The sequence below is a fragment of the Chaetodon auriga genome, chromosome 1, assembly GCF_051107435.1.
Source record: "Chaetodon auriga isolate fChaAug3 chromosome 1, fChaAug3.hap1, whole genome shotgun sequence".
NCBI lineage: Eukaryota > Metazoa > Chordata > Actinopteri > Chaetodontiformes > Chaetodontidae > Chaetodon > Chaetodon auriga.
In genome coordinates, this window is record NC_135074.1 from 29,896,283 (window position 1) to 29,911,188 (window position 14,906).

The 14,906-nt window shown below is 45.5% G+C and overlaps 1 protein-coding gene across 2 annotated transcripts in view; it reads right to left on the reverse strand.

Annotated features, from left to right (window-relative positions):
• The window catches only part of nav2a (neuron navigator 2a), a 96,414-nt gene that overhangs the window by 67,167 nt on the left and 14,341 nt on the right, over positions 1–14,906 (reverse strand). For both annotated transcript variants that reach the window (XM_076733875.1, XM_076733866.1), the window contains exons 2-3: positions 7,149–7,266; positions 4,385–4,437 (exon numbers count right to left, since the gene is read on the reverse strand). In XM_076733875.1, coding sequence (XP_076589990.1) covers positions 4,385–4,437; positions 7,149–7,266 — 171 coding nt within the window. The remainder of the gene's footprint in view (positions 1–4,384; positions 4,438–7,148; positions 7,267–14,906) is intronic.

A 14,906-nucleotide genomic window follows, 5' to 3' on the forward strand; every position in this document is an offset into this window, starting at 1 on the left:
TGCTTTTCACAGCTCATTGATAAAAAATGATGCTCCAGCAGCTTCGATACACACCATGATGCAAAATTACACACACCAGTTTCAGGCAGCGTATTCTGTCCTGTTGCTTCTGCAAAGACTTGCTGTTGTGCGTCTTCATGCTTGCCTGTAATCGCTTAACGTTCAGTGTGCATCTTCTCTTTTAAAGCATCATTCAAATTTGAGAAAAACTTCTGTTTTTGCTTTCCCTAATTATCTTCAGGCTGACAGACATAAAACCACAAATAAAAACTGATTTTCCTCCGGCTATATCAACATCCCCCTGCTGAATTGTGTACAGGATAATTAAGGCAAAGCTGCTTCAACTTGCTGTCAGAAGAGCGACTTTGGACCGACTCTGGTTGTACAGAGGGCATTTACGTACTTGTTTTCAGTTAAAAGAAGCCATGTTTTGTTGCAAGGTTGAGGTGTCTGGGGTAATTTCTTCTATAATTCACTGTTGTGTCATATCTCCTATGAATAGACTAACTGTTAATGCAACAGATGACTGAATTATGCAACGAATGAACACAGTGTGCCTGTGTGCACTGTGCGTGGAAGGCCAGTACAAAATAAAATAAACACCCCGCCATGCATCATGCGAACCTCCCATGAAAACTTCATCATAAACTCCACAGTGGTAGCTTTTGTTGCAGGGCTGTTGACTTGGATTGCATTATTCAGTCTCTGTTATATTGTCCACCTCCTGTCCTGTCCTGTGAAACCCTGATTTGTGCTTTGGTATCTTCGGTTGCACAGAAACAGTTGTGATGTGATGGTGTGATCGCTCAGTTGTTTCCAGTCTGTCATGTGATCACCGGAGGTCTGACCAGCTGACACAGTTGGGGATTTCTCTTTCACAGAAAGCACCACTCCCTCTGATCAAACATTAACCAGCATGTTGAATCATTAATACAACATCTTTTGGGTCTTGTCCTGCTTATCTGCGTAAAGCTTCACCGTCTACAAAAACGCTCAAATTCATCTGCGTCAAAGAGCCACCGCTCTGAATCTGTGACCAAAACCACACAGAGACACATGAACCTGCCTGAACTCAGGTTAAGCACTGGGTGTGAGCCAATCAGGTGGAAACCGGGCGCCAATTTTAAGTGACACCACACCTGAAGGTGAAACAGAGGCCGAGCGATAAAGACAAGCTCTCTCACACAGAGTATCAGCAAAGAGCCCGTCACGAGGCGGCGGAGCTGAGCCTTCAGTCTGTTTCTCATCAAGCTCGTTAAACACCTGGTCCTGCTGGTTTCTGCCTGTGTGGCTGTCTGTCTCTTCTGCTGCAGTGGGAAATATGCAGGTTGGAGAGGACAAACCAGTCCAGCAAAGCGGGTATTAAGAACACAGGTCATTTTTAAACCCAAGAAACAAGAAGACAGAGACCTTTCACACAAAAAAAACAGACTGTTACTCTCTTTCTTCCTCAATAATCTAGACATTTCTATTGTAAATAACACAGCTGCAACAATTAATCAATTAGTTGTCAACAATTAAATTAATTGCCAACTATTTTGATTATCGATTTAGTCAGTCTCAGTAATTTTTCAAGAAAAAAAAGTGAAAATTCTCTGATTCCAGCCTCTTAATTGTGAATATTCTCTTCTTCTTTACTCCTCCATGACAGTAAACTGAATATATTTGAGGTGTGGCCAAAAGATTTGAAGATGTCGTCTAGGGCTTTGGGAAACACTGACTGACGTTTTTCACCATTTTCTGACATTTTATAGAGCAAATAAGTAACTGACGAATCAAGAAACGAATCGACAATAAAAAATACTTGCTCAGGTGTAAAGTGTTCAAAATCTCATCTGCTGGACCATGAGACAATGTAATTTGATAAAATGCAGGTTTTATTACTCTGTGTTTTGGATTTATTGGTTCACAGAATCTGAAGCATAAAGTAAACGAATCCATCACCGAACTTTAATAGAAGTGAATGAAGTGAGGATCATGAAATGTTTGTCAGCCCTTGGCGAGTGAAATCTTGTCTGTTTCAGAAAACTACGTCTTTGGGATGTTTGGACAGGACACCCCGTCAGTGTTGACTTGTGTGTCTGTGTGTGTGTGGCGTCCTGTGTGGTTTTAACAGCTCAGTGTCAAATCAACGCCCTCGCTCTGGGCTGAAAACACACACACACACACACACACACACACACACACACACACACACACACACAAAGAGCCTGACCGGGTGGCAAAGGAACGACCTGACGATGGAGGTCCGTTTAACGAGGACGTGACAGTTGTAAAAACAGCCTCTCAGTTTGGCCTGGATAGCCGACATGCTAATCGGCTAGCGTGAGGTGAGAGTTCTCCGGTCTGTTCCACTGATGGAACTTATTTCCATGTTTATTCGTTTAGAAGCGGAGGTTAAGTTAAGTGGTGGTAATTGGCAGCAGCTTTGGAAGCTTTGGGGGATTGAAAGCAATGAAATAAAGTGCAGTGAAAGTGTGCTCTCGTACTCCTCCACCCCAGCTGCCGGCTCAACGCTCAGGACCTGATTGTGTTTCGTGTGTGTGTGTTTGTTTTGACAGCACGACAACACACAAAGCAGACATTTGCATAATGACTGTGATTGCACCTGCCCTTAGCGCTGCTCGAGTGCTTCAGATCTTGCTTTAAAAGCTGACAAACCTACTGAGATCATACGCAGCGATCCAGAAATACTCACATACACACACGAGCTGCAACATCTGAGCTTATGAAAGCAGGTTTTGACAGCCATTATCCAATAAACAACATCACATTGCTCGAATGCACACGCAAAAAACATTTTTTTTGTGTCCTGACTGACACACACACACACACACACACACACACACACACACACACACACCATGAAGGAACATTCAGGACACAATCACAGGCGTATCATATATTTGGAACCACTTGATTTGTCTCCTGCAATTTTCCTGTCTTTGCAGGATTGCAGGATATCTTCTCGTCTTAAAAGTCTTAAAGACGTTATTTAACGTCATGCTGTGGCTGCAGATGACAGCAGGACTGAATGTGAGAGCGGCGACACCGGACGTTGATAACAGCACAGAGTGCAAAGAGTGCAAAGCGCTCAATTACAGGCGACTGAGGGGCGTAATCAGCTGATAATGAGTGGGACAGGGTCTACAGAGGGAGCGGAGCCACGTTCAAGTGTGAGTTAGCACTTTGCTGTAGTGACAAAGAGAAACAACTACACAAAATCAATATTCAAACAGAGGTACTTTAAGAGGAAGAACTGCTGCATGGAGACTGATGGATTTGGGTTCTCAATCTGCTTGTATGGAAACCAGTGAGGTAAAGGCAGTCAAACTATCAAGACAAGGATCTCAACAACCCAGTGATCCAGGACGACCAATGCACTGCAAAAAGTGGAGTAAGATGAAATCAAAGGTAATATGCCTGTTTTTTTGTCTGACATGATTCATCTTTTTAGTCTGGCTGCACCGCGTTTAAGGTAACTGTGAGTTCTTTGAGACGAGATATTTTTACTCGCTCTAAAAATCTTGTGAAATTTTCCTGTTCTGTTTGCAGATAATTTTTCACCAACACAAAAAACATGGCAGAAGACAGGAACAGACTCCCATTCAGGGCATGAAAACAAGCCCCAGAAACAGGATGTCCTCAAAAGTACAGTAATATGCGTCCATGCGGGTGATGAAGAGGAAGGGTTCAGGGATCAGCTGTGCTTCCACCTCCTCCTCAGTTGTTAACTATGGGTGTGTATCTCTCTCCCTTGTGCTCTGAGAGGCTTCAGTAGTCTGGCTGGTGGCCAAAAATAGCCCCCTCAGCTGGCACACTGGCCCAATTTACGACCCTTCACATTGAGGCTGGCCTCGGCTCGTTTCCCACAGGGAACGCAGAACTGTGACAACGCTGGAATCACCAGCAGCAGCAGCAGCGTCACAAAGGAAACCCCACGAACATATCTGCTAAATGTCACCGCAGACAAAATCGCATCATCATAAGCGGCTGCAAACATTTTCTTTGTCATCAGAGCTGATGCTCCCTGCCTGCTTTCGCTCCCGGAGATGAGAGGAATGCGGGCTCCTTTGCAAGTGTAATAAGATGAGGCAAAACTGGCCCCAAAACCAAAGCCTGCGATGCTTTCAACTGAGCGCCAACTGCCAGAAGTCTGAGCCAGAGGTTTCACGGACGGCGGCCCGCGACACCACAAAAGTATAAATAAATGGACTAAGCGTTCCCATCTACAACTGTTCAGAAGTGACTGATGCACCGCAGCTTCCAGCGAGGGCCACATGCGACATCACAGAGGCGTGTTAACCCCACACACACAAACACGCAAACACACACAGGTAAATTTCACAACGTCCTGCCAAAACAAACATGGAAGGTCACTTACCATCTGAGAGCGGCTCTTGGGACAGCCATTGATATCGTCGATCTTCTCATTGGCTGAGGAGAGGCAGGAAGAGAGGGAGAGATAAAAGAGGAGAGAATGAAAACTCCTTTCAGGCCTGTTTGCTTAGTGTAATCCTCTCCTTTCTGTGTGTGTGCGTGTGTGTGTGTGTCCCAGACAGTCGCTGACTGACTGAGGAGAGCAGAGGTGCTCATGCCGGTGACTGTGACCCCCCCCCCTTCCTCTCCCCACCCGCCGAGACATGAAACACTATCTGGTCACAGCAAATGGGAACGGGGCCGCTGGGGGCCCGGCCGAGATGTGTGCTGTGCTGCTTCTTTTCAAAGGGTGTGTGTGTGCGTGTGTGTGTGTGTGTGTGTGTGTGTGTGTGTGTGTGTGTGGTGTCAAAAGATTCCTCCCTTCTATTAGAGGCCCAGCCCAGAGCAGCTGAGACACGGCCGTCAGCTGACAACTGTGCCAGCAGCACGGCCCCCTGCATCAGGAGGCATGGTGAGGCCCACGATGCAGCTCCATCTCATGCACTGCACCACCTACCTTGCGAGAAACCCCCTCCTCCTGTCAGGTGAATAAATATGCTGAGTCTTTTACTGTCTTCTTGTCGACTGCCTTTTAACACACACATAAAACTGACTGCAGACACTCAGTGGACACTCATAACCGGGCTTTTTAACCCTGAACCTCTGGATTTTGACCCCATTAAACAAGCTTGAGTGGACCTCTGACCCTGGTCACAGGTTGCACATGTCCAAGTATTATCAATTCATTTAATGCTACAGGTGTGAGGAGGAACATAAAAAGGTTGGAACCCATATATTGTTCTGTGCATTAAGCTGATGATAAACCGAACAAGGATACTGGTTTTTATCTCCTCTGTAGGTTCATAATGAAAATCCACATTTGGATGAGAGATCTCAGTGTCTTTGCAACAGCAGAAAGGTTTAATAAAGTGCAGTGATGGCCAGCTGAACACTAAGCAAAATAGGTCAAAGGTCAGAGATCAGGCTGAAATCTGAACTCTGTAGGTGACCTTGCTCTGGAGGTTTCCCTCCTCCATAATCCTGACGCTGAATGTGTGCTGATCAAATAGCAAAACAGGTGCCACATCAGGTCCCAGCATGGCCGCTCCGACACCAGCAGGCTGCTCCGGTTTCACCAGTGACGGTGTGGTCGGCCAAACACAAGCTAGCAGGACAGACTGCTTCGATACGGTTCCATATGAAAGCACAGAAACCAAAAAGCAAACAGCAGATCACTGCTGCTTTGCAGACAGGCGGATATCTCCATGTCCACATCTCCTGCCCTCTCCTCATCCAGGTGTGCAGGATTGACAGCTGCTGTAGAACAAGCAACTACACCTCTGGAATATCAGAATGACCTACACGGCTGACGTCATGGCGGGAAGCTGAAGCCAGCGAGGACTGTTATGTATGAGAGGAGGAGGCCCTGGAGCATGAGATGTAAATACATTTCACATACAGCATAAAATCTGACGCCCACAGGCCTGACAGGACAGAATCACATGCAACAGCTGCAGCACAGAAAGAGAAAAGACGAAGCCGTACGCAGCAACAGGAAGTAGAAATCTGGGTCAGGGACGGGGGGGAAGAGCTGGGAGCAGAAAGAGTCAGTGACGTGCTGAGTCACCGGTCAGCTGGTGTCGGCCTGCCTCAGCCTCGGGGCCGTCGGCAGACGAAATGACAGGCTGAGGACGGCCAGACGAGATGACAAGACTGATGACGACACGGACGGGTGCGAGGGGTCAAAAACACAGAGGAGCAGCCATCTTTAACAGCCCACACCAGGCCGGACGTCGTAACAGCTCTGCTGTCATGTGAACACGTTACACTGTACAAACTTTCCATTTAGCGAATCACTTTTAAAACACACATTGTTCAATACGAAAGTGTGATTATTTAAGTTGATTTACATGTTTTTACCAAACAGTGGATGAGAGAGAGCCTTTCACTGACATTTAGAAGAAGACACCTTACAGGTTCCTTATCATCAGCACAATGTCTGTGGGTTTCACTGATATTTTATGTTCTGACATTACAGGACGGATTTCTATTTTTACCTAGAGTTTATTATTTTATGCTGTGATTTAATGCCTTAACCTTATTAATCTTTATTTTCATTTTCATCCTTATTGTCATTATCAAGGTTTTATTCTCTATTTATCTGTTTTTATGTCCATTCTTTCTACGTAAAGCTCACTTGGTGCATGTGATTTCTTTCTTGTAAAGCACTTTGAGCTGCATTTCCTGTATGAAGGGTGGTATAAAAAATAAAGTTTACTATCATTACTATGTCAGTTGGTCAATACCTTTAAGTAAGAATTACACAAGAACTTTAAATGTCACCACAAACATGTTTTCCTTTGTTTCAGAATGAGTTTTCTTCATCAAGTTCGCTCATGAGCCTCAAAGCAAACTTGAATTTCTACAGTGGTGTTCTGTCCTGATTGCATCAGCACCCCGCAGAAGAAATCTATCCAGCGGTGCATGAGCAGATGAATTCACACTGAATGTGACTGTCTTGCAGAGATAATAGAGTTAAAGGGTTTCAATCTGTAACATCAACTCAACCTTGCAAAAGAGAAGCTTGTTATTTCATGATGATGTGTTTGGTAAAGGTCAGCACGTCTTCAGAAGTAAGCAGTGACGTGCTTCGCATTTTTTTCAGCACCCACATGATCAGCACCGGCTTCCTTTTGCAGATTTTGGACTCGAATGTGTGTGTTGCTTACCTACGACCTGTATGATCTCAGCCAGCAGCACTCCGTCGGTGACGTCCGTTTGCAGGTCCTTGATCAGACGCTTGTGTCCCGACTTGGCAAGGTAGTGGTTGGCCCAGTCCGTGTAGATCTGTGGTCAGACACAAACACAACCGCGGCGTTCATTTATGAGCCGAAAACAAAAGTACAATCCAGTCCAAAACGGGAAACCCCCGTCAGGTCGTCCACGTGTTTCTAACTCCATAAACACTTGAAAACTACAAAAGGTATAAATGGTTGAAGCAAATTTACGACTCTAATAAAATAACAACATGCTTGAATGGGAGCAGAGTAGCCCTCTTTCTTTTGTTGGGACTCCGATCTGGCATATATCCGCGTGGTATTCAAATTGGGGCCATTGTGCTCAGCCAGGGCATTCATCTCAGAGCGCACGGCGGCCGTTTTCAATGGGCCATGCTGACATCACTCTCTGGGGACAGAAAAGACCCTTCACTGCCTGGGGGGAGGAGTGGAGGGGGGCAGAGCAAGCATCTGAATAATCTGAATAGCTTCCTTCATAATTAGTCGCCAAACTCTTTCTCTTTTACTCCCTCTCATCAAGAGAAGTGAGTTTCTATTTCTGGTGAGATGAAAAAAAAAGGCTCACAAAGGTTGAAGAGAAGGTGCAGAGAACATTATTCCTAATGAAGAAGAAGTTATTTTTGAGAATCTGATACCTCAAGAATCCATCTTGATGCGCAGCATCACTCGGCGTGTCTGTAAACCGCACAGGCTCTGTTTAACAAGTGTAACTTCAGAGCGGTTTCGCCCCCACGGGGATCTGGAACATGTGCGACAGCTCGGCTAAATAAAGACACCTCTCCCTCTATGTCTCGCTCTTGTTTTCACACAAACACCAGAACTGTTGTCGTCGGTCTGGTGAAAAAGATGACAGAGGAAAGACGATTGGTATGTTTAAGTAACCGGGTTAGCGTCTGATTTCTTCAGTGTCAGCCAGAAATAACCCGATTTCTAACCTGAATTTTGATTTTCCTGCTGGAAAAAGCTGATTTCTTGGATATGCAACCATGTTACCAGATTTCCAGCTTTCTACATGCAGCATATGCTTGAAAAGAAGGTATCTCTGTGACAGCAGTGCAACAGTAAATGTGCCGCATAAACGTATTTCTCTGGTTCCCAATGTGCATGTAAACTATCCCAAGAATGTCAGCTTTTCTCTCATTAAAGTGAAATTCAAGTGCATGTATTAACAGCGAATGAGCGCACAGCATTGTTAAGGTCAAGCCTTAGCACAAACATGGACACACAACATGCACAGCGAGGTGCGTGACACGGCGGTGACCCCTGTTTCTTTGTGTTTGCACTGTAAGCAGACCTGAAGCTTTCCTGCCACGCTACTCATCGGATGAATCACCGCTCTCATGATGCCTTACAACAGGTGTGAGCACTTCAAAAGGCACACAAACGCACACGTGCACGCGCTCATCTTCAAGCACAAGCTCAGATGCAAAAGGTTTATGAGAGTACAGGACCAGGCACCGAACACAAAGAGCCTCTGAGCGACGTTTAAATCACAGAGGCTGCATACCCAAACACAAACGGCAGTTAGAAACAGGCTTGAGTGACACGCGGCGCTAAATAAGCCTTCAAGAAGCAGGATTAGGCTCCATCCTTTCAATTCTCACACTCAGCTGGTCATGGAGAAAAGGAAGTGCAGTGCTGAGGAGCTTTCGTGTGTGTCTGAGCTTTCTTTGAAGTAGTTTCGGGCAGGTAAATTGAGGGCTGTGGAGTGTCATTAAAACGGAGGTGAAACGGGTAGCTGTCAGTCACAGAGCTGCAAACTACAGGGGGGTCAGACAGCCTGAGGGCTGTGAGAGGAAAGAGAAGGGGAAGTGAGCGAGTCACAACAGGCTGCTTTTAAGTCCTGAAAATGTAACTTTTCAAGAATACAATCCTCCAAAACGTAAAAAAATGCACAACTCAATGTTTAATACATTAAACCAAATTATGAAAGTCCTCACTGGCAGTACAACTTCACGCATCAGCTAGCCCACCACCAGCCACGCACGGTTTAGCTTCTTTTAGCTTACTGTTTTGGTTTTACTACAGACTCACTGGATAGTGACACCTCATTTCTCTAAACAACCTTGTTTCCAGCAGCAGCAGGTAGCTGTTTAGAGAGAGAGAGAGAAAAAAAAGAAAGCTCTAATAAACCCGCTGTACACCACCAGCCACGCAGCAGATGGCTAACATTAGCAAGCAGCTAGCTAAGTTAGCGGTTGAACACCTAGCAGCTACGTAGGCGGAGTTTCCTGAGCTGGTGGAGACGAAAACAGACACAAAAGGAGAGTAAATATTGAACTTACATTCATGAGTTGAACAGAGACATATCCCCATATGAACTTGTGTGTTGTTATGTGTCTGCTAGATGTGTGAATAGGTAATTGTTAGGTAATTGTTAGCTAACACGTTAGCCATAACAACCGTAGCCATAATAGCAGCGCTGTTGTCAGACTGTTGGGGCGTTCTTCTGACCCCTAGTGGCCAAAACATGAATTAATGAAGCTCTGACTGACCAGGGAGTCTGGACTACTGTAAGAGTCAAACAAGCTTAAAAAAATTAACTCTCACAAAACTTGAAGGGGCAGGAGGAAGTTTAGCATGCGGATGCAGAAATGTAAACATAAGGAATGAATTACTTTTAACCATTAATAATGAAAGCATCCCCAGTGATACATAACTGGCACTGTGGTCCATCCCACCACAGATGTTTCAACATCAGTCAGATGCCTGTGAATCAAAGACCACGTTAATAATTGAAAGCTAAAAAAACATCACAAGTGCATTAATCTGGATTATGCGTGTTTAACCGCACCTTTCCTGCAGCTGCTATGATCTGAAAATTGCTTGAGAGGTCTGAGAAAGACAGAAGGAGGGCTGATGAGAAGCAGACATCTGATCGTTGAGACGTTTTAATAAGCTGCATGATTGGTGATGAGGAGTACTGACTCCATATTGACTCTGTCTATCAGGCAGGAATGAGGTTACACTGACTCCAGCCCAGTCTCTACATCAGAGGGAACCACTCTGCATACTGAATGGGATTTTTAATCAAAACTCCTCAGGGCTCTGAATGACTGATGAATTGATATCGTCATTATATCAGAAATTGAATTCATTGAATGGATAAGACGGCTAAGCGGTCACATTATTACCTCACAGAGAGTCTACGCAAAGTGAGAAGTGGGTTTCATTTCAGGCCGTTTCCATGTAGGGTTAGCTATTTAATATTAATGGTTTTATTGTACCAAATAAAACACATCTGAAGCATCGAGTACTACAACCTGTCAAAGATTGCACTGAATTAATCATTTTTCCGCATTCTGTGAGCAGATGTTTCTTGATCTAAAGAAGGAATAACTGTTAAATTTATATTTTATTCAGGGACATTTCTTGTGTGGCCACTTCTGTAGGCAACACTAAGCACTGCTGCTGGCTTATGATTCGGCTGGTACACATATATTGTACAAAAGCTCGATTAGATTCCTCAAAATGTGGTATTTGCTGACAGAGCTGAAGTACCAAAAAGTCAAGATCCAGACTGCTATGAGTTTGCAAAAAGTTTACAGTGATAAAAACAATAGTCTCATTCAATGCTCGTTCATTTGGGTTTCCTCCAGCCATCTTAATACTAAGCCTCCTGAATAACCTAAACATCCTGTGTGCCTCGCAGTTAGAGCAGAAATGGCACAACAACCCGTCAGGTGTGTTTGCCTTCGGCTCTGTGTACACTGGGATCAGCTTCAGTCACCCGTGAACACAGTTAACCAGGATATAACAATAAATAACAAGCGTGACCAGGATGCACTCCTGAAAAATGACAGATAATGTTCCCTTTGCATTGGACACAGTCCACCATGGCATCCAGGACGCATTCGCATCCATATATCAGCACAGTGTGACTGAATGATCCACATCAACCCGTCTGATGAGCAACGCTCAACACAAGAGGGAAAATCCCTCCGTTCCCAGAAATTCCCAGTAATCCCGACCCTCTTCTCGTGGGATTGAGGGTCTTTTTCAGGAGCTGTAAATCTGTCAGTGTCAGGGACATTCCCATCATCAGAGACAGCAACGTGACACTGACTCATTCACGCTGTCAGGGCCTTATGGAAAACGTCATATGTGGCCTATTGACCTGCTGCTTTAGGGATCTGTGACTGTGTTGAACAGAACATTGACCGAGAACGGTGCGGTCTGAATGTATGTGCACAGCTCTGAACTGGGTTTGATGGGACACAATGACTCTGAGATCGCAGTGCTAACATTCAGCTTTCATTCAAGTCTGCTCACATCCATATTCAACCAGTGTCGTCCTTTAATTATGTAATACAGCCTCCCAGTATGGTGTAAATGCCACAATTTAAAACTGAAAGTCAGTCTTTTAACTTCATATTGACAGTGTCATTTCAGATACAGTGTACTTGAGCACAGAGCCACAAACTAAAAATATTTCACTATTATATTTTATAACTTGTGTGGACCTCAGGAAGACTACCAAAATCTGTGTGAAGTAATGGGGATCCAAATGAAGGACTAAAAAACAGCCCATGGCCTCCACCACTGTACAAATAGCGGGCTCAGGCTACGTCGAGTAACACTGTGACACTTTATCTGAACTCGGATCAAAAATAAAGACCAGACTGTCAATTCACATGCACTGCACGAAAGCCCGGACCCCCTGTGCACGCTCACATAATAACGTCCAATTTAAGCCTTCAAAAATGACACAGAGTCGGCTCTTCAGAGCCCGTAACAAGCGGCCATGAGTCACTCATTCAGACAGCTGTGCCTTCTTTTCCTCGTGCCTCACATCCCGCATCCCCGCTGCCCCGGTTTGCTGAGTCACCGGGCTGGTGTGCGATGCCTACAGAAGGGCATGACGCACACAGGCCGTCCCCGCAGCGCTGGGTCAGCCTGGGCGGAGAGAGGGCGAGGGCAGCCAGGGCACCACGCTGGCTGAGTGCCCTTGAGTTGAAAGGGACTTTCTGAAGGGGGAAGAGCGAAAAGTGAATCTCTGCTTCGGCCGGATGGCTCAGCTGCAGGTGCAGAGGCATAAGTTTAGCAAATGTCACGAAATGCCATGACGGAGGCTGATTACACAGTAGGAGAAGATAAGCAGATGTGTGCGGTGGCAGTGGTGTGTGTTCGTGTGTTTATGTGTCACATGACTGTGCTCTTAAATCTCTGTTGTTGTTTGCACTGACACTGACTTGCTCAGCGATGCTAACTGAACATTTTCAAAGTTGGTTGACTAATTTCCATGTAAAAGTATTAACATTGAGTCAAATATGTAAAAAGCTCCTTGTAACTACGACGAGAGCGACTAAGACGTTGTCTCCTTCATGGAGGACGTGCAGTGCTCGTCTTCAGGCTCCTGCATTAGACAATTTTCCAATCTACTACCTTAAACTAAGTATTTGGTTTATGGAGCGTGTTGGCAGCACACACAGATGCACAGCATGGTGGAAAGCACTAATGCTACATATAGTCAGTTCATTAGAGTCAATTATGGAGTCAATTCAAAAGAAAAAGAGGGACAGAAGTGGCTTAAAGTTTATGGCGAGCTTTACATGCTACAGAACTCATTTTCAAGGATCAAGGTTTAAATATTACCAAAACTTTTTGCACACGAACATAAAAGTAGCTTTCCATCTCGTGGGTTCATGACGGAGAGCCTGTGAATTTTCTCGACCTGTTGAGGAACATTTCGTCCTTCCTTTGAAGCTCTTGCGTTAAAAAAGCAGCAGCTACACTTTTCACATGACACCAGCAACACACAACACCTCGGCTCTGCCCACCGAAGCACAGTTCTCACGTGTGTCGACGGCGCAGGGCTTTCCACAAAACAATTACGCTGATAACTTCAGGACTATTAGCCTTATTACTTTCAGGGTTCAGTAAGCAACCTAAAAAGCGCTGCACTTAACACGCCATTATGAACTAATCTGCCGACGTGAGCTAGAACTATAAAGAGAACACAGCGGGACCAAAGCTGCTATAAAGTGCTATCTCTCACGAGAAGCTTTCATAAGGAGCCAGGACTTAAACAGCTCTCGTTCTAATTCAGGTAATGGCACCGAACCGAGTGCTGAGTCTACAAAAGACGTGCTCTGATAACGGGGCTTTCTTCTACCTGTTCAAAGGAAATCTACCTTTGAACGGCGAGCGCGGAGCCAGCGAAGATGAAGGCCTCTTCCGCTGGCCATGTTCAGGACGTCCAGAGGTTTACGAGGTAGAGCCGAACCCCAGCAGAGAGCTTTCATTCATCTGTTGAGCTCACAGTGTCTGTTACCTGCCGCTGTCAGGGGGCTTCTCAAATGATTCCTGGCAGGCTCCTGGAGATCTGGCTCTACCCAGACGTTTCTATTTCAGGCTGACCCTTAAGTCTCTTTCTTGTATAACTCCCAGGTCCCCTCGGTTAACGTCTGAGGTAGATACAATTCACCTTGACTGTGAATGGTTTTCTTCATGTCACTGTCCATTCAGGCTTAACAAATCACTGCCAAGTTAAATTCTTCCTCTTCTCTAAGCAAAAATCCGTTCACAGCACAGAAACAGCCCATGACCTCCCGTCTCTTCCCTCTCTGGTTTCTTACCATTTTGTAGTTGTCGCAGGAGAAGCGGCTGTAAGTCCTGGTCGGCACCCTGAGGCCTCCATACCTCGCCATGTGGACCTGTCACCTCAATAAACAATCAGCTAGAGGTCCTTAAACTTCCAGAGGGCCGACAGACGGGTGCACTCTGTCATAAAGGCGCGGCGGAGCGGGTAAATATAGCCACGCCGTTTGATGCCGGTCCCCCTCACATCTCTGTAACAGCCCCGTCAGTCTCTCACTGACTTGTCTGTATGCACAGGACAGGCTTCACTCCTCCTTATACGTCCTCTCTTACCTCTCTCTCCCCCTTCAGACTGCCTCAGAGTCAAGCCTCAGACATCCTGACACTGTTTTAACCCCTCGCTCTGGGTGTCATTCGCTCTGAGTCAGACAGCCTGACTGAGTTCCCTCTTCTGCTGCTGGTAGACAGACTGACAAGCAACAGAAAAAAAAAAACACCCAGAAATGGAACATTTCATTTTTCACCACGCTGTGCAAACCTGATTAAATCTCAAAGGCATGTTTTGATCGTTGTAATTAAGCATATGAAGCAGACAATGGATTGTGCTACAGTGTGACAGACTCTTTCTGCCTAATAAGTGTGTGGAGGGAATCTTTTTTTAACTAAAAAATACATACTTCAACAAAACACTTCCAGTATACGTTGTCTGTTGTGAATGGAGTGAATGTGGAAATTGGCTTGGAGTGACATTAGTCTCATCAGTCCCCCCCCCCCCCCCCCAGGCCAGCCTATGATGGTACACTCCCTCCATCAAGCTGTGTCTTGTGCAACACTGGCTCAAGATAATATGTGTGATCCTGGTGAGTTCCACAGCTCACAGTCCCTCCCCGGGTCTGAGACGGGATGCCTTTCAGAGCTCCTGACGCTGACTGACAGAACGTTTCCTCCACCAACACACCTGGCTTTGTACGCTGCAGCAGGCGCCCACACACACAGACAATCATGAAACATAAGTGCACATGGGAGGTCTCAGATCACCCTCGCAGGGTTGTACTAATGTTTGAATCCAGCTATTGTTTTATCATCTGGTGATTCAACCAGGAAAGTAATGTGCTGACATACTGACCCTGCTCCATATTCATGCACTGA